Source organism: Mya arenaria, chromosome 1, assembly GCF_026914265.1.
Source record: "Mya arenaria isolate MELC-2E11 chromosome 1, ASM2691426v1".
NCBI lineage: Eukaryota > Metazoa > Mollusca > Bivalvia > Myida > Myidae > Mya > Mya arenaria.
Window position 1 is genome coordinate 38,895,820 of NC_069122.1, and position 20,649 is coordinate 38,916,468.

General features: G+C 35.3%; 2 protein-coding genes across 2 annotated transcripts; both read left to right on the forward strand.

Moving 5' to 3' along the window:
• The first annotated feature begins 1,857 nt into the window (after positions 1-1,857).
• On the forward strand, positions 1,858-4,889 carry LOC128227040 (serine-enriched protein-like). The gene is made up of 5 exons (XM_052937220.1): positions 1,858-1,942; positions 2,260-2,536; positions 3,174-3,340; positions 3,652-3,809; positions 4,812-4,889. The coding sequence occupies exons 1-5, from the start codon at positions 1,858-1,860 to the stop codon at positions 4,887-4,889; spliced, it is 765 nt and encodes a 254-aa protein (XP_052793180.1).
• A 13,729-nt stretch (positions 4,890-18,618) lies between these two features.
• Positions 18,619-19,644, forward strand: LOC128240414 (neurogenic differentiation factor 1-like). Its single transcript, XM_052957087.1, has one exon. It carries the CDS (start codon positions 18,619-18,621, stop codon positions 19,642-19,644), a length of 1,026 nt encoding a protein of 341 aa, XP_052813047.1.
• The last annotated feature ends 1,005 nt before the right edge of the window (positions 19,645-20,649 follow it).

Consider the following 20,649-nt stretch of genomic DNA (forward strand, 5'->3'; position numbering starts at 1 on the left):
TTAGATAGCACTAAATGCCCCCACACCCTGTCCAGTCTCACCCCTCAGTCCGCAGTGATGTTTGTGGTGCTGTGGTTAGATGGAACTAAATGTTCTAGCACGCCTGTCAAGTCTCACCCCTCAGTCCACCCGTGATGTCAATATTGTGGTTAAATGTAACTAAATCTTCCTGTACGCTTGTCCAATCTCATCCCTCAGTTCACCCGTGATGTCAGTGCTGTGGTAAGATGGAACTAAATCTTCCTGTACGCATGTCCAGTCTCACCTCTCAGTTCACCCGTGATGTCAGTATTGTAGGGAGATGGAACTAAATGTTCCTGCACGCCTGCCCAGTCTCACCCATCAGTCCACACGTGATGTCAGTGCTGTGGTAAGATTGAAATAATTGTTCCCGCACGCCTGTCCAGTATCACCCATCTGTCCACCCGTGATGTCAGTGCGGTGGTAAGATGGAACTATTCTCGCACGCTTGTTAAGTCTCACCCATCAGTCCTCCCGTGATGTCTGTACTGTGGTAAGATGGAATTAAATGTTCTCGCACGTCTGTCCTGTCTCACCCCTCAGTCCAACCGTGATGTCAGTGCTGTGGTCAGATGGAAATAAATGTTCTCGCACGCTTGCCCAGTTTTATCCCTCAATTCCACCCATGATGTCAGTGCGGTAATTAGATGGAACTAAATGTTCTCGCACACTTGTCCAGTCTCAACCCACAGTCCTACCGTGATGTCAGTGCTGTGGTTAGATGGAACTTAATGTTTCCGCACACCTGTCCAGTCTCACCCTTTGGTCCACCCGTGATGTCAATGGTGTGGTAAGATGGAACTAAATGTTCTCGCACGTCTGTCCAGTCTTACTCCTCAGTCCACTCGTGAAGTCAGTGTTGCGGTAAGATTGCACTAAATGTTCCTGCACGCCTGTCCAGTCTTCCCCTTAGTCCACCCGTGATGTCAGTGATGTGGTAAGACGGAACTAAATTTCATTGATCGCATGTCCAGACTCACCCCTCAGTCCACCCGTGATGTCAGTGTTATGATAATATGGAAATTAATGTTCTTGCCCGCATGTACAGTCATAATGACATTCAAATGATTTATAACAGTATGCAAATTGTGAGGGAATTATTTGGTCTAATGCAGCTCAGTTATTTTATACTTGTATTTACAAATAAGCACGGGAAAAACGTGACTTACATCAAGGCCAAAGGTAAAATACACTCCCAATATAACTCGAGCTTTCGACCAATTGCAAATGTAGCAGAATGTACATGTATTTGATCTAATAAAAGGTTAGCTTTGGGTGATATTTCTTGGGATAATAAAAGGTCAAATGTACATGTATATTAATGAAACAATCATGGTCAAACACTGTTGCTTTTAGTTGTGGTTGTGATATCCATTAAAAACGCGATTGTTTTTCATGGACCTAAAATGAAAAGTCAAGCACTCAAACTTGTCGAATTTTTCTAATTACGACATTCTCCTAAAATTGTACTCTCACAGATGACAATGTAGATGTCTACTCTAAATGCTGATGTAATGGCAATTTGTGTGACAATCTTTCTTACTGTACAAGGTGTGAAAAATACATGCTCTTTTCTCACGCATTGTTTTGATTAAGTAAAATGTGCGTCTATCATTTCATTGATGGCAATTAAAAACAATTATCGACACAATGCCAAACTAAAATTTCGAAAATTCAGGACCGACCGACCAATGAAATTGCCTAGGGTATTAGAGCCGTTCATTTATCAGCATTTTGGTGTATATATTACAGATGTTTTTTACATAAAACTACAAAACTTCTATTGATCACAAAATACACCTTTAAATTAAAATAGAAAGACCTATAGCTGAAAACATGGAATCTATTGTAGAAGACCTTCAACCTTTGATGGAGGAAGATAATTCAGATTGTGAGGAATATTTCAACCACGCTTTAGATGGTAGTTATCTTTCTTGTATTTTCTATACAGTATTTACTTAATTATTCTCTAAAGCATAATTATGCAGCTTGCTTAATATGCAAATTTAAGTAAAGTTATGAAAAGTGTTACTAGTATGTGAATTTGTTATAAATTTATTATCTAGTTTTAAGAAGACATTGTTGAGCATAAAAAATAATAATAATATATATCAGAATATATCTATTATGATCACAAGGCATTATTGTTAAATGTATTGATTGAGAATTTTGGTCCATTCAATGTTTAGTACAATTTTGCCTGTAAGAAGTTAACCTTTTGTTATTAAATAATTCTAGATTACTCATCGGGATATGATTCAGCAGACGTTGACGTATCAGACGTCGATTCAGATGAATGTATGATGTCACAAAACGCATCGTGCCCGTCTAAACATAAACCCATGTGCCCAGATGTAGGACATCAGGCGCGAGCACGCGTCAGTAGCATGAAAACCTTGTGCGAGAGTTTGAAGTTAATTCTCAACATGCCCGAGATGTGTGACGTCACATTCCTGGTTGGAACAGACAACACGCCTGTACATGGTGTACGCTCAATCTTGGCTACAAGAAGCACGTATGTACACATTAAATGTCCTACATGAGAAACGTTTTCATTTCTTTCTACCGATACAGTTGTATATCATATTTATAATGACTATATGCATTTTAATTTATTCAAAAATGGTATACTTTAAATAATTTAAACTTTTCAAAAAGAAATTGTGTAATATGATTAATGAATCATATATATTAGATCAACTTGTGTTGGATTTTTTTGTCACAATATTTTGTTAGATTAATTGACTGATTTGCAAAACATACAATAGTTTACTATAATTTGAACTTGATCATTTTGCTTGGAAAATAGCTGATTTGCTGAATTTAGTGGGTTCCCTCTGGGTTCTTTTTAAATATATTTTCTTAAACTTTTGATATATATATATATATAAACAACGAGCCATTGTTCAGAACTTTGTTAAAGTTAACAGCGTTGTTAACGTGATCGTTGTTAACCGTCAACTCTGACCTCTCTCAAAATTTAATGGATACATTATACCCTTGTGATCTGCAGTATTTCTAACATGATTTGAGACTACTGTTTCATCTGCATTTGTGTTACATGAGCGGCATCAACTATTTCGTAGACAACGTTGTTAACTTAAAAAGAGTTTTGATAAACCAGTCAATTACTGACTTATTGTACTTGACAGGGTGATGTACCAGCTAATCCACAACCATATCAAGAAATTAGAAGGGCAGTCATCCTTCGGAGTACGTCTGACGATACCGGTACACAAGTACGACGCCGAGGTGTTCCGAATGTTGATACAGTTCATTCACTGCGGGGCCGCTACCATCACTGATTTAACTGTTACAGGTAAAACATTTTTATTAACATAAATAATATTTTATTTAGAAGGTATACACCTTTTCACACTGAACAAAAAATGTTTAACTCAAAATGTGTCCTTGACTCTTAACTAAATCGTCCTTTAATATAAATTTTAAGAATGAGAAAATGTTCTTGCGAGCAATACAATGTGTAAATTCGAAAGACATGATTTACCTAAAATTCATAACCAATCTATTTGGACATGCAGACGCCAACTTACGGCGGGGTTCGGGTTTAGCGTGCAAGTTTCGATTATCTGTGTAATTTGGTTGATAAAGTATGTATCTTTCTTCCAGGTCTGCTTTGTGGCGCGTGTCAATTCGAGCTCGGGGACTTGGAGGTTGCCTGCTGGCGTTACCTCAGAGCAAGGCTCAGTTCGGGCCACGAGGAAACTATCCTCGATGGCTCCCGGAAGTACAAACAACATCGGAAATACGCCTTCATCATGGAACAGGTAATTGAGTTTGTCAGTGATTGTGCCCTTGTCGTATGGACATCGGGAATTACTTCGAGACAACGAGCATTCGATATAACCGAAACAAAAAAGTGTATAACTAAATTAGACTCATTCGAAAATGTTCGACATAACCAGACAATCGAGATAACATAGTTCGACATAGCGAGTCTCGACTGAAGTTTGTAATGTGCCTTACCACATTGTTTTTATGTTTAGCGTCAACCTTTAGTACGAAAACCTGTCTATCTATCCTGAAAAAAACGAGCCCCGGGGAAAAAACGAAAACTAAATGAATGACATCCTATGTATGATATAGACACAAGAGCTTCCCTAGTCCTGTGCTCTGTAGTGAGAATATAGTAAAAGGAAATCGAAGGAATGGAATGGAAAGTTCCGCAAGATTGCAAGATTGATGATCAGAATTAGAGTGGTATAGTCTTTTTAGGACCCTTATCAGGTTTGATCGCACTATCATGTGTTTATCTATCGAATTATATATATAGTATCCTACATGCACTTAATGTCATTGTTATGTATGACTGCATAGTTTTGTGTGTAACCATTTAAAGCTGCACTCTCACAGATTGAACGTTTTGACAACTTTTTTTTTTGTCTTGGAACGAGCGAATTTTTGCGAAAATCCATGGAAACTAGTGATATAAGACTGCAGACAAAAAATTAGATCGCAGACTTTTATATTTAAGTTCAAAAATGTTTTATGCATTTTCTTAAACCGTTAGTAACGAAAACGGAAATATGCAAATCTGCGATCTGAACTTTTGTCAGCAATCTTTTTTCATTGGTTTGCAGATATATACGCAAACATCTGCTCTTTCCAAGACAAAAAATAAAATAAAAAAACTTGTAGAAACGGTAAATCTGTGAGAGTGCAGCTTTAAAAGATAAAGACTCAATTTTTGGTTTTGCACTTTTATCAAATTTTAACAATACCGGATAGTACCGAATGATACCGGATGATACCGAGTACTTCCATTTCAGATCTACAAATTATTGGACCAGAGATTCCACCATCGAAAGAGTTTCCGTACCACAAAGGCCCGTGAAACAGATGTATAAAGGATGAACTACAGATACAAGTAGATGTCATGAACAGAACAAAGCAGAGCATTTATCTTAAAGGTGCACTCTCACATATTGATTGTTTTGACATTTTTGTCTCAGAATCAGCTGATTTTGGTATCAATGCCTTCAATGCAGTCATATAAAAGATAACTCTCAATAGAAGGGATCTGAATTGTTTGAAAACCCTGTGAAAAAAATTCTTGAAGCGTTAGTAACGCTTTTAGCCATAAAACACAAAATTTTCGGACATAATTACTAAAAATTGTGAAATGATTTCTTTGTCAGCAGTCTTGAACCTCTGGTTTCCAGACATTTACGCAAAAGAATGACTCATTCGATGACAAAAAAATAATGAGTCAAAACGGTCATTCTGAGAGAGTGCAGCTTTAAACTGGACATAGTTTTCACGTCATAGTAAACATAAAATATAATCACGTATTTAACAAGAATAACATTGCGTGTAAAGGGTGAGAAATATAATTCGATGATAGTGAATCAAATAATTCGAATGAATTGACATAGCTAGCATAGTCAGACAGTTGTAAGATGTATATAAACAATAATTCTAAATAGCATTCAAACGGAAAAGGCTCTCCTAAATTCTAAACATGATGGAAGATATGATAGTATATAGTGCTAAAGAACTACTAGTAATCTTGGACCAATAATCTTACTCTCAGTAGTAATCGAATGATTGGAAGACATGCAATAAAGAATGGGGGGGGGAATGAATGTTTGCTCATATTAAACTGTGATTTTGTTATTGTTACACGATTGTTGAAGAATTTGCTGTAATAAAATTATGATTGACTCTACAGCTTTAGTTGTGTTTGTTTAACGCCTGGCGATATACTCATTTAAAGTCTCCAGTCGCCAGTGTTTAAAAACAAGAAAGGCCAACAGGCAGGTGAATCGACCACTTCTGCTACTATATAAAATTCAAATTATTTGACAACTGATAACAAAGTTTATTTAGGAATTTATTGGCCAATTTTAACGCAAACTTCACTTAGATGTCGCGCACTTCACAATTGATTTACGGCACTTGGCGTGTACGACAACCACCAATCGTTCTGCGCGCACCTGTAATTGTAATCCGGGCATCACGCTACCCTGACGACAGCGTGCAGTCGCGTGCCGGGATAGCAACCGAATCAAATTGAAATGCCGACAGTGACAAGTTACGTTTGGCCGGGATCGTAATGCTGTTGAATTATCTCATCGTTTGCCACTTAAATATTTACTTTCTTTGTTGATCATATAAATATGAGATTGCAATAGTAATAAAACTGGAATATAACAAAAGGCCAAAGATCGCTTATTGAATAAAATGTCCGAAATGGTGAATAATATTTCAGTTATGAAAAATATCTGCCATTCTGTAAACCCTTGACTTGACATTTTTATTTCTTTTTAGAGAAAATTATACATTGTGCATCATGCATACCATATTAAAAAGCATTTTATGTGGACAAATTGACATGATAATAATGCATGGAATCAATGATTGGTAATTTAATAGAATTACGAAAAATACACCATGCATATTTCACTATATATATATTAAATATAGATATATAAGTTTGGAAAACATATGAATTTCTTATTTTACAAAAAAAAAGTTATTAACATGCAAAGGACGTTTTAAATTACTTTTAAAGTGACACTCTTATTCAAAATCAATACATAATCATGTATAACAAACATAAATTTTGACTGATAAACCTTTAACTACTTACTTAATAATGCATTTATGGAAAATATTAATTACTGATAACAAGATTGTAACTGTGTATTTAATAGCAGAAAGCGCAAAAATATTAAATGATTGGTGAATGCTAAAAGATTTACTGTGGTCTTATATAGTCTCATAAGGTAGAAATACCGTGTTTTATGCTGATTTCTTTCAAATTAAACTCTGTATCCTTCATAAGAACCATTGTTTGCGACATTTATTCATCTTTTTTTGAATATTAAAACAATTTTATTAATTGTGATGAATCTTGTTTGGGAGTAAGAGTGCATCTTTAAATTACACACATGTACATTCACTCGTATTAACATCCACATAATACCAAATGCTACATACGAGTATTTATAAAACCTAGAAGTGTAGGCAAGTGTTGATCACCCAGGATGGTGCGTGCGTGCGTGCGTGCGTGCGTGCGTGCGTTTATGCGTGTATGCGTGCATCTTGTTTTGGTTTTTTTTTGTTGTTGTTGTTTTTTAAACGCGTTCAATGTATTTTTAATGGAATATCCTTCTTTTTATAAATGCGCAGGGCGTTTCAATAAAGTTCGTAAGTTTTAAGAACCAAAATGTCTGGCATAACCCCGTTATGGTCCGTAAAATTAGTTTCAATGAAATATAGTAAAAAAAAAAAGTTCGTATATAGAATATGCCCGTCCCCAAGCACTTTTAAGCAGCTTAGATATATTATTCAACCGGGCCCCGGTATCCTTATTTCAGTCCTAGCGAGTTTGTATAATTCTACTTATTAAAGTCCATCTTTGTTAAAGTGACACTTTTATTTAAAATCGATACATGCACATGTATAACAAACATCAATGTTGACTGAAAAACTTATCAATTACTGATAACAAATTGTAACCGTGTATTTAATAGCAGATAGCGCAAAAATATTAATTGATTGGTGAATGTTAAAGATTTACTGTGGTCTACTGTAGTCTCATAAGGTAGAAATACCGTGTCTTATGCGTAATTCTTTCAAATTAAACTCGGTATCCATCATGAAACCATTGTTTTCCACATTTATTCATACTTTTTAGAATACTAAAACAATATTATTAATTGTGGTACATCTTATCTGGGAGTAAGAGTGCACCTTTAAATCTGGAACCTTTATACTCATCATTATATTTGTCCCGTGTCTGCATGATCCAGACCACACAATGTGTGTTCACGTCGGACTTATCGGATGACATTGTAACTATAAAGGCATTATTATTATTTTGAAATTGTCTCGGCTGTTTTCAATAATATTTTCCTTTGATACTTCGTCTAAAATGTGAAAAAGTCAATAACACGGCTTCCTTTCATAAGGGTTGCGTTGTCAGCGACTTTACAATGATCTAGCGTCCAGTGGGAAGATCAATCGCGGCCATATGTGCACCCAGTTCAAAACGAGGCAAAAGCGAACAGATGCGCGTGATGACCTCAGGGTCGCGCAGACTCAGTGAGATTCCCGTTATATTTGCATAATAATTAGCTCCTGTAACGGTAAATCCTGTTGTTTTGATTGACTGGGGGCGGGGCTGAGTTTCGATTAAGGCTATAAGAGGAAGTATTTGCTGTGGAATTCCATGAAACATGTCCATCAAGAAATAAATCCAAAGCGAACTAAACTATATTAGTTGAAATTAAATAAATAAAATAGATGAAAAGACGTAACATAAACGGTATATTTTTTTTAATAAAATAAGAAAAAAGAATTTGAAAGAAAATGGAAGTTAACGGTGATGTAACCTTTTAATTTTGTTACATTTTACTGGCACCAAACGGTCGGACGAAAACAGTCGGGTGAATAAACGGATTGAAAGTAATAAGGTAAGAAAAGATTCTTGTAGTTGTAATTTTTTTATTTTATTGTGTGAGTGCGTGTTCCGTTCGTTCGCTCGCCCGTTCGTGTATCTATTTATTTATTAGTTTATAAACTTTTTTTTATTGAACAAATTACATATCTATTTCAAAAATTATTTATTCATATATTTATCAATTCATTTAAGTATCCGATTTTTCGATCTTTCGTTCGTGCGTCCGTGCGTCCGTCCATCCATTCCGTCATTCAACCATTCATTCATTCAGTCATTTTTTCAGACTTTCATAACTTGTTTCTTTCTCTTTCTTGCATTCATGTGTGCGTTCATGCGTGCGTTCGTTTGTTCGTTCGTTCGTTCGTTCGATGACTGTCTTGTGTGTCTCTGGATTATATAAGGGACTTATCATAAAATGACTAGTGTCAATGATTGCATATCTTAGCATTATATATTTTCACAAGCCTTTCATTTAAGCTTATATTTTGTGATTAAATGATACAGTATTATTTAATTCGGGATATGGCGAATGCTATCAATAATGGTCATTTCAAATATTACGAAACATTTCGTGAATACAATAGACATGAATTTTATTCATAATCGTGCTTATATTTCTAATGCGAACATTCGGCAATAACGACTCAATGTATTTGATGTATGTCATTTTAACAGAATATGCCATTTCGGAGATTAATTTAAAAGAAAAGAATGCTGCTGTTAAACAGAACAGAACAGAACAGACTCGTGCGATGTACATCTTCTACATATACATACATGTTTTTCATTAAACAATTAAAGCAGTAAGTTTTTTTAATATTCCCTACCTAAGAGAATAATCATGACAATTCCTTGCAGCATGATGACTTGCTATTTACGGAATAAAGATCTATGTTCCATTGATAGGCTATGTATATAGGGATATGCTGATTATTATTGTGTTATTTAAGTTATAGTTCTGGCATCAACAACCCGATTCATTAAAATTGTATACTGGCGCTCCAGCGTAAGTGTATACTTTTAATCCCGAGGGAAGTGGGTGCCGTAGCTGTTTTATACCACGTAGTCAAAGACAACGTGCAATAATTAGCGTGCGGTGTAAGTGAATAGCGTTCTATGTTATCCGCACGATATTTATATCACGACTAAGCTCCGCCTTAGTGTTACTGTTCAGATAGTGAGTTAATGTATATACGAAAAAAAACTAACTACAAACAAAGTATAACGCTTCTAACAGCTTGGCATTGGTGATTAAGATTTACATAAAAAACTACAGAAAAATGAGTCAACCATAATGGCGGATCCGTGGTCAATTGGTACCACACTTTACTGTCAGTCCAGGGGTCGCAGGTTTGATTTCCCGACGCACAACTAAAACTACTAATCGTGTCCGGGATCGGAGTTAAATTGAGGTCCCGTGTGACAGTGCTGTGCATAATGCTCCATAACTTCATATTACTAACAATGTGGTCGGAGCACTCGCAGAATCGGCCTTGTCCGAATGAAAGTATGAATAAACTTACGGTTCATGAAATTTATTCAAATCATCACCAGTTTAAAAATAGTGGTGCCTTATATTTGTATACTTTTTACAATGAAAATAGACTTGATACTCACAACTCAAACACGGTAATGCATTGTGATGTTCAATAGACCAAAAATAACACAATTGTCCATGCAGTACAGTTTGCTATGAATACCTTAGCTATTATCTTTACTTAAGTGTCAAAATTATGTATATTTATTTTTTTATACTTATTTCTAAAGAATACTCTGTCAAACAAAAGGGCGCAGGGTGTAGTAAAAAGGCAGTAGGTTGCTGTAAAGGGTCAGCGGGGTTCCCCACCCTGCTATTTCAGCCTAGCTGGTGCACTGCAAGTTCAATTTTCAAATCATGATAGGAACATCTTAATTTTGCATGTTATGCTTAACTTGCATTTCTATCAGAAGATAAAAATATAGAACAGAATAAGAAAGCCAGCAAAATACTAGACGTTCCGACCCTCTGAAATGAACAGTCAGACAGACAGACAGACAGAAATGTTTATTGTCGTAAACATGTTATTTAACAGTTTCTTGACAAAATATAGAAATTATGAACACATATATAAATATACAGTATGGTCACAACGATTCATGGCCTAAATACAAAGAAAGGAGAAAAGTATAAATGTGTTAAATTGAAGAACAAAAAATTAAGGTATCAAAAAGTTATAGGAAGTAATGAGATTATTCGGTCGCCAAATTAGTCCATCCAAAGCTTGCAAAGAGAAATTAACAATTTGTAGTGATCTTCAACGAGTCATCGGTCAAGGCATTAGAAACTCATCGGTCATTTTCCATCAAAAACAACATCGGATGTAATATGGACGGCTTACAATGTCAGAAATATTGACATATTAACTACGCCGTAAGTAGATCGCGTAGTAATTTCAATTTAACAGTTAATCTTAATGACCTGTCTCTTAGGAATCTTAATTATTCATGAACAAAAAATCAGTTCACTGGCAATTATTTTAAACTTAGATATACAAAACACGCGTTAAAACTGTACAATTAATCAATACCATTATTTATTTTTTACGTACTACTTCTACTGATGTACCGGCATACACCCGAGGTTGTTTTCCATGGAAAATGGTCGAGGAGTTCCAATTGCATTCAAGATAAAATGATTTCAGAAACAAATCATGCTACTGTATCCATTAAATCGGTGTCAAAACTCGAGATAATTTCACTTTATGTTGACATGTTTACTAATCCACTTCATTAAGTTTTAAAGTAAATAAAACCCCAAATATTAGTACATTAATAAGTGTCAATAGCCATCTTAAGGCCGATAAAATCTTCAAAACAAAGATCTAGAAGGCCATAAATTAAGTACCGCTCGCGTGTCGTTTTATCACTGACCACTGGGCAATTTGTGCTAACACTTGATAATCAAGTGGGCATTGAAAGGTGCAGGGCGCGATTTAATTTTACATTTGAACATCTGCCGACGTTTTAGATGTTATAAATCTAAAGGTTGTGTTTTTTTAAAATAATATACTTGGTCTCTAATTTCATCAAGAGAGGGCGATGTCAGCCCTGATAATAAAATGATATTAAAATGACACTCGTATTCAAAATCAATGCATACGCATCTATAACAAACATCAATTTTGACTGATAAACTTTTGACTACTTATTAAATAATGCATTAATGGAACAAACATATTAATTTCTATTAACAAGCTTGTAACCATGTATTTAATAGCAGAAAGCGCAAAAATATTAAATGACTGGTGAGTGCTAAAATATTTACTGTGGTCTACTATAGTCTCATAATAAGGTAGAAATACCGTGTTTTATGCTCATTTCTTTCAAATTAAACACGGTATCCTTCATAAGAATCATTGTTTCCGACATTTATTCATCTTTTTTTTAATTTTTAAACAATATTATTAATTTTGGTAAATCGTGTTTGGGAGTAAGAGTGCATCTTTAATCTTTCCAAAGATCAGCGTTAGAAAAATGTTACGTTATATAATTTTGAACCATACAAGGAAATGGAACAAATATTGTAGGCTCAGGGCCGTTTTTTCTAAAGCATCTCAGTGAATCTTTTCAACTGAAAGTAAAATTTCTTTCGTTCCACAAAGAAAGTAACACTGTTTCTTAACAACAACGTTTTAAAATAAGCAAAAAAATGTCATAATAATCATTGCATTGAAAAATAGAGAATATTTGTATTATTTGATGTGAAATATTCTGGAAAAAAACACTTAATAGAAAATTTTAACTAAGAAGTTGTTTTTTTAATACGTGCCATGTGTCAACAAACTGGCATACGTACAGAACTTTTATTTCACAGAATATGTATTAAAATTCGCCGGATCCCCTTACTGAGTAAACTTTGATGTACATGTTTATGTATTATATAGGAAATAAATCTTGGTGGCCGTCCATCAACAAATCTGCTGAATATTCAGCCTTTTACTATATGACAAAATATACAACTATAAAACAAGGCGCTGATGTGTCTCTATATATACAGGAGCGGATTCAGTAAATGGCACTAGAGGATGGGGGTGGGGGCGTAACGTAAGGCACAACCTTTTGACAGTTGCCCCTCATTCAGAATCGAAATTTAATTAGCTTAGAATTTTAGCAAGGGGGTTTGGGGTACTCCCCCTTGAAGAAAATAATAATCTAGACCGAAATGTTGCATTTTCAGCGTATACTGTTACTAACGGTTTAAAAAAATACATAAAACATCAATTTTTGAACTTAAATATTAAAATCTGCGATCTTGTTTTTTGTCAGCAGTCTTGTATTTTAAACTGGTTTCCACGGATTTTCGCTCGTTTCAAGACAAAATAGTTGCCCAAAACGTTCTATCTGTGAGAACTTTGCATTTGAAGGGAAACATTTTAATGTACACTTGAAAATAAGCAACATATATTTGTCTTAAAGTTTTCTGCATTATATTATTTAACTCCTTTGACTTTAATGATCAAAACAAAAAAGCACATAATTTGTGTACAGATAAAACAATATTAACGATAATTCGTCGTTTTTTTTTTAAAACCGGGGATTTTGTGGCCACGTAGCCATTAATAGAAAATCTCATTTAAAAAGGCTAATTGGTCTAAGTGAACAGTGACCATATTACAGAAGCATATTAAGTTAAAATTTTACCTTTTCCTGAAATTCAACATTTTCCTATTCAACACTGTTTTATTACACAGGTAGAAAGTGTTACGCTTAGTGTTGATTCTGCAATTAAAATATGGACACTTAAGTTTTTAAAAATGAGAATTTCATTTTAAAGAATTAGTTTTTCGAAGAAATATAACAATTCCAAATATTACACTTAAGTTAAAATATTTAAAAAAAAAATTAAGATGCTTCTGTAATACGGACCCTGGAAGTCATGTTTTTCATCTTAAAGTTAAGTTTAACATGGTAGAGCATTGATATTTAATAACATAAATGCCACTATCAAATTTAAACCTATATTGTACCCCTTGAGGTAAAATGTTTCAGTTACACAAAAAAATGGTGTTGCGCAAAGATTTGCCAAAACATAACGTTTTAACTGACAAATTAACTTAATGCAGTCCCCAATTTTACCCCGAAACCGTGCATTATTTCCACATTCCCGCGAGAAATACACGTGGCCTTTAAAGAGCAGACGAACCTTTGCGCGTGACTAGCACGTGGCCTCATTTACCGGGTTGCGTCCTATTGTGTCACACGTGATTAACGTCTCATGAATGCGTCTTAAATTAGCGTACCGACATAAACAGGATGAGGAACCGAGAACATTCACCAACACGTTTTAATCTACAGAGAAACGTATCAATAACAATATAACCTGAAATATCTGCTAAAAATAATTGCCGTACAATTTAATTTCGAACCAATCAAGAATGACATGTAAATACTTATTTAAGCGAGCTTCTTTTTCTTTTCCTGCGCCGAAACCATTGACGGTTGGCGACCATGGTGTTCCGCAATGTTCCAAATTCTAAAACATTAAAACAACAACACTGACCTTTACTTGGTATAACGGCGATTTCATATCGCAAAAAAATATAATATACAAAATAATGCGAACAAAAGCGGAGATACAGTTTCCCCTTGTCTAACACCATTTTTGCATTATTAACAGGGTACTGTAGGGTACTGTATTATTCAGCAAAAGACATTACAATATTTTATACAGTTTTATTAATGATTCAAAATAAACATAGTATATATTATATGTTTGCGCACTTTAAAATCAAATCCTCATATTCATACGAAAAACAAAACTTGACATGATTTTTGAAGTTGTTATAAAGGCAACTCCATAATGTCAAAACGTCCGAATGAATTTCGCCAAAGTATTTGATGGGAACGCTAACGTTACAAAAGACAACAATAAACGGAAATTCGATCATTATTAGAATTGACTAATAACAGGGTATTGCAACGTCGAACCATTTATAAGCTAATAATGACCCTTAATTTGCTGTCTCAGAGTGCTTGTCTCCGCACTTGTTAAAAAGCGTCTAGGGTTCCCGGCCAAGCGTTTGCATGATATCTGATCTTTGATGACCTAAAACCAAAATAAATTGATTTTTATTGAAATTTTCTTGCAATATTAAAACAAAGCATTGCTGGTACTTCCGGGATGAAACAAATCGCAGGCAATCTATTACTTTTTTCTGGATCTATTTTACCAGCAATATCGGTTATTTTCAGACCATGACAGATGTGTAGATAGCGCGCCATTGTTCCAGAAACTTGAATTTGTCGTCTGCTATTATGGAACCGTAATTAGTGACGCAATTTCTCGGGACTTGGGTCACAACTCGGCGAGATATCGCGAGATTCTACAGTATTTTACTGTCTTCTGCTGAGGACAGAAACTTTTGGGCATATGGCGAGCTTTTCATACCGAAATGTTACCAAATGGCAGAAATTTTGTAATATCATTAATCGAATTTACAACCGTTAAATGAATTAAGTATTTTTTGAATTTACAACCGTTAAATGAATTAAGTATTTTTTGAATTCATAATAGCCAAGGCAATTATGAAACGTTATTTCTATGGCTGAATCAACGAGGGATAAATTAAGAAGCAAAACTATCGCATATTTATCGTGCCCTGGTGATTTTCAAAGACAAACTAAATGTCATTCTGTTTGGAAAGGGGCCGCCGAGATGGCCTTTAATGGTGTACGCCCTTTAGCTACGGGCATTAGTAACTGGTTGGAAATGCGACCCGAGTAAAGAACAGCCCCTTTGTTGGGTTCCTTCTAAAATATATATAAACCCTGAAACTAACAAAGTTGTCATATATGAAAATAAAATAATTTTAAAGACTGAAACACCGGAATACTAATTTTTGTATCAGTTAGACGACGATTGCAAAGAATAATGTTAAAGTGTATACAATAACGTTTGGTTTTTCTAGTGTCGCCTTTATTATGAATATATCTGGTATATTTTTGCGGGGTTGCGGGGGGGGGGGAGGAGTCCGTCGGCGGGGTTGGAATGGGGGGGATGAAACGCAGGGTTATCACATATTTTTAAAACTTTTAAAAAATAAAAATGCATGTATCTAGATTATCATTGCATACCAATATGTAACGTGGGTTTTCAACATTTTCTTTGGGTTTGGGGGATGGGGGGGGGACGATTTGTTTCGTTTGCAAATCCCTTTGGAAAGAACTAATATTGTGGACAGGGACAATCAGAACACATCGGCCATTATCCAAAAGCTTGCCGGAGAGAGCCGAGTTGTTACGATTGGGACAGTGATTACAATGTTACCGTTTCTGGAAACAAGACTTCTACATACTCCGGACTACTTCTCGTATCTCTGACAACTTCTCCGCGTGCGTTTGTAAGACCCTCGTACTTAGTTGCCACAGGAACGAAGTGGAATTGATCATTAAATTTGACGTGAATAATGCCAGCTAAAGTTTTGTTTGTATGTGGAACACTTCATGTTGCAAATAAACCCGATTCCGGATATTTATTCCTGAAAATAAATCGATGGAATCGCTGATAAACTAAACGACATTGCCTGTTTATAGAATGGTTTATTCTGTAGACAAGATTAAGGCTGGCGACACTTTAAGTATCTCGTTCAATATAATATCAGAACAGTGCTTTAAAATTACGAACCTGGTGCTGCCGAATATAGGAGAGAAATGGCTAGGCGACTTTAAATCGATTGTTAGATTGTCATCCCCGCCCGCCCCCTCATTTACCGCCCCCCCCTTATTTTATTGACTCAAGTATAAATGTCGAAATGTCGAAAATAGGATCTATATTTATACTTACGGTGTCGATGTATAACATTTACATGTAAAAAAGGAAAATGTTACGATCATGTTCGTGGTTCCCCTAGAAACACATGTATACAATAAGAAAGAGCATGAACACATATATTATGCGGTGAACAAGTCATCTAACTAAAATGTAAATATAAATAAATGTCACAACCCGCCTCCATTTAAAAAAATGGGTGAAAATCTAGCAATTAATTTATATTGGCCTTATAGCCACTATTGTTATGCTTAAAGACGTAACTTAACCCTAACCATCCCTTACCCAACCCTAAATCACCCTTATCGAACCTGACCAAACCCCATCCCTCAAAGAATATAAATGTCATACATAGGTGAGGGGCGGGTCGAGTGTTTGTCGCTATAGGGGACGCACTTCCCCATGTTTATCATAGGCATATTATTGCGTATATATGATTATATAAAAAAAAGTTTTTTGGGGTGTAAATATATTTGTATGTTTGTTTTATAAGACTCGCATGTTTAAATATTTTATAGGCCCAAATGGCCTATAGGAAGCTACGCCCCTTTATTTTTGTAGGAAATTAAAAAAATAAATAGATTATTTAAATAATCGTTTGATTGACCGTAAAACAGTTTTCACAAAAATGTTCACAGAATTGAATTTTAATCGCGTGAATGTATTGTCAACATTTCTCAAATATATACTACATTTTAGCGTGCCAGTATCAAATTCTACAATTTGGGACATTTGTGCGTATCTTTCGATCAAAATAAATCACAATTAAGACCTTTTGGTTCCCTCGTTTAATTGCTGTCCCTACTTGAAAGTGGACAATGGCCATTTGAAGGATCACAGCCCCTTTTACCCATCAATCATAGAGGTCCGAAACCGTTACAAAAGGTGCTGGTTACTTGAAGTTCTGCCGTATCTAGTTTTGAACAGATTGCGGAATTATCTCTGACATCAAACTTGACAGAAGTGTTTCTTCTTTTCGTGACAATATTTTCCCCCATTATCGACAAACAATCCAAATCAATACACATCTCAAGTGCCTTTGATCATGATAATTCTGATTAAGCCTCGTTTAAAACCGAAAGTAAGCGCTGTGCGCATGCGTATATTGCACATTTGGTGGTCGCCATCAGCGAATCAAATTTCGTCCCATAAAAGGGTGCTTTACGGTTCGTGAAATGCGATATTTTATTAGCGAACTCCATCGAAGCACATTAATAAATAATGGCTCGTCTGATTTCTTGACGGAAGTAAATGATTTGATTTTAACACTTCTTGCTACAAGAAAATGAACAGATTTTCTGAGAGATATTTGTGTCTTTATCAAGTAAATTTCATTCGTGCTTTGAGGTCATTAATTTCAGTGTCAGAATTGTCCCAAAAAAAGACATGTTCACATCTGTAATATCTGGAAATATTCGTATTAAACACTTTGTCTTGTTTTAAAATATTTGTTTTTAAGAGTACCAGTACTACCAGTATTTACAATGCAAATCCCAAAAACCAATCTAGTTTAATCAAATTTGCTTAGGAACATAACGATCTGAATGCTGTGCCGTAGCTACACTGAGGAACACCGAGTAACCTGCCTCAAAGTTTTTTGGGGGCATATTTCTATAGCTCTAAAAATAACTTTTTTCGACTTACTTCATTTGCCTCAATGTACACAAACCATCGACCAAAGATACTCCAGAATGCAGGAAATCCCTTCTTGCAAATAATACTTCCGGGGAGGGGGGGGGGCATCCCCCCCGACCCCCATAGACAGTTCTGCCTCGGTGTTTTATTTTTAAGTCTGGCTACGGCACTGGAATGAAATGTAATACATTGTGATTCAAATGCACCGTGTCTACTCTGCAATTTCGAAAAAAAATAAACTAAATTAACTATCGGGGACAAACGATCCGAATTAATTTCATTTACGAAGTTCTACTTGAAAAAGAGTGTTATCGAGTAACTCAGTTTAGATATGAATATCCTTTATTTAAACAACGCCATAGTGAGCCTAATATTTATGTCTAAATGTATTTCTTCTTTTTTTGTTTAAAGCTGCACTCTCACAGATTTTGACAGCTTTTTTATTTTTTTGTCTTGGAATGATCAAATTTGTGCGTAAATATCTGCAAACCAGTGATATAAGACTGCTGACAAAAGATCAGATCGCAGATTTTCGTATTTAAAATCGTGGACTTCGAAGACAATATTTGAGCATATATAAACATTTGTTGACGGGTTCGAACTTCCAGTCGTCAGTATCTTAGTTTTAACACTCCTTATGATTTGCCACAAATAATTTCGTCTTAAAAAATGCATTCTACAAAACATGAGCGAGTACCTTTAAAAACACCTTTTATCTGTTTCCAGAATGCCCACGCGCTCGGTTCTCCATGACGACATCGAGTGTGAGGATGACTCAGACTTCCCGCTAGACGATGACCTTGACCTTTCTGACCTTGATGACCTTGGGAGATCGTCGGGGTCACAAAGCGGTGCGGAAAAACAGCCGAAGGTCAAGGTGAAGGAGAAAGACGCGGACGAACCGAAAGTACCAAAAAAACGCGGACCAAAGAAGAAAAAGATGACGAAAGCTCGCTTGATGAGACTGAGAATGCGGCGAGTGAAGGCAAACACTCGCGAGAGAAACAGAATGCATGGACTCAACGATTCCTTAGATATTTTAAGGAAATATGTGCCTTGTTATTCTAAAACACAAAAGCTTTCGAAAATTGAAACATTGCGATTGGCTTGCAATTACATCGGTGCCTTGGCCAATATCCTTAAAACCGGAGTTCGCCCAGACGGTGTTTCGTTTGCCAAATCCCTATCCAAGGGGCTTTCTCAAAACACCATGAATCTTGTAGCCGGAAGTCTGCAGCTCAATCCTCGGACGCTACTTCCGGAATCATCGGGTTATTCAAAGTCCTATCAATTCCTGTACGATAACACAGTAGACTACACTTCACCTATGATACGGTCTCCGGAGTTCACGGCCGGGAGTCCGTCTTTCACTTCTTACGAGAGTTTTTCGCCTTCACGTGGCAACACGTGCTATTCCGTGCCTTCAATTAACTTTAATCATCAATCAAACGTGCCCGTGACGGTGAGCGGATACATATCACCTCGTATAACAAGTCCCCTCCACGGATTTACGCCAGACAATAGTCTCCAAGTCGAAGCTATGACATCATCAAATTTCATGCGCTGTGATAATGTAATGGAATCATATCCGGTTACCAGTTTTGGTATATCCGGTATGCAACAACATGGAGGCCTTCAGCAGACGTGCCCACAACCGTATGGTATTATGAACGCCCCCTCGGATCAACTCATTGAACACGGACTGCCTTTCCTTACAGGACAAGCTAATCTCTTTGACTCAATCACCCAATGAATAATATCAACTGTACCTTATGATGGTAAATGATATATAGCCGGATGCACTGTGCAATTTATTTGATGTCGACTGATGATATTTCATGTATTTTTGTTCAGTTTTTCATCGTTTGATACAGACATCTTTTTCTGTAAATACAATGACACAATGACTTTATTTTTATTTCTCTGGATTAGGATATCTTAGACTAGATAATTTTCAAAAAAAATGAGTTCATTTGACTGTGTGCCAATTGTTAGAATGCCGTTAGCCTGTAGTATAAGAACGTTACCAATAATTATCATTATTTATAGAACTCTTGTAATGATATTTCATTTTTTTTGAAGTTTTTTTCTTATCGTTCACCTGTTCTTGAACTTACTTTAGCATGTATGTTTGCTTTATACGGTAGAATTAACAGACAGGTTACGAGCCACTACTTGACGGTTACGTTTACATGTGGACTACTTTTTGTGCACTACGTCATCCAAGTATGCGTACTATGTACACGTTAAGAATGACTGGTACGAGTGCTTTATGATCAAAAGAAGAAAACGCATATAATTTATTTACAGATAAAGAAATATTAGAGATATTCTGGTGCCTTTTAACTGGGAGTTTGTGGCCACGTAGCTATTAATTGAAAGCCTATTTAGAAAGTCTAAGTTTTATCTGTACACAAAAGTTTATATATATATATATATATATATATATATATATATATATATATATATATATATATATTATCAATTAAGTCAAATGAGCTAAATTTAAAAATGCATTATTTGTTTTATTTTATTGTTTGCATCTTTTAAAGTGACACTCTTATTCATAATCAATACAAACACATGTATAACAAACATAAACTTTGACTGACTAACCTTTTACTACTTACTTAATAATGCATTTATGAAAAATACTAATAACTGATAAGAATATTGTAACCATGCATTTAATAGCAGAAAGCGCAAAAATATTAAATGATTGGTGAATGCTAAAAGATTTACTGTGGTCTACTCTATA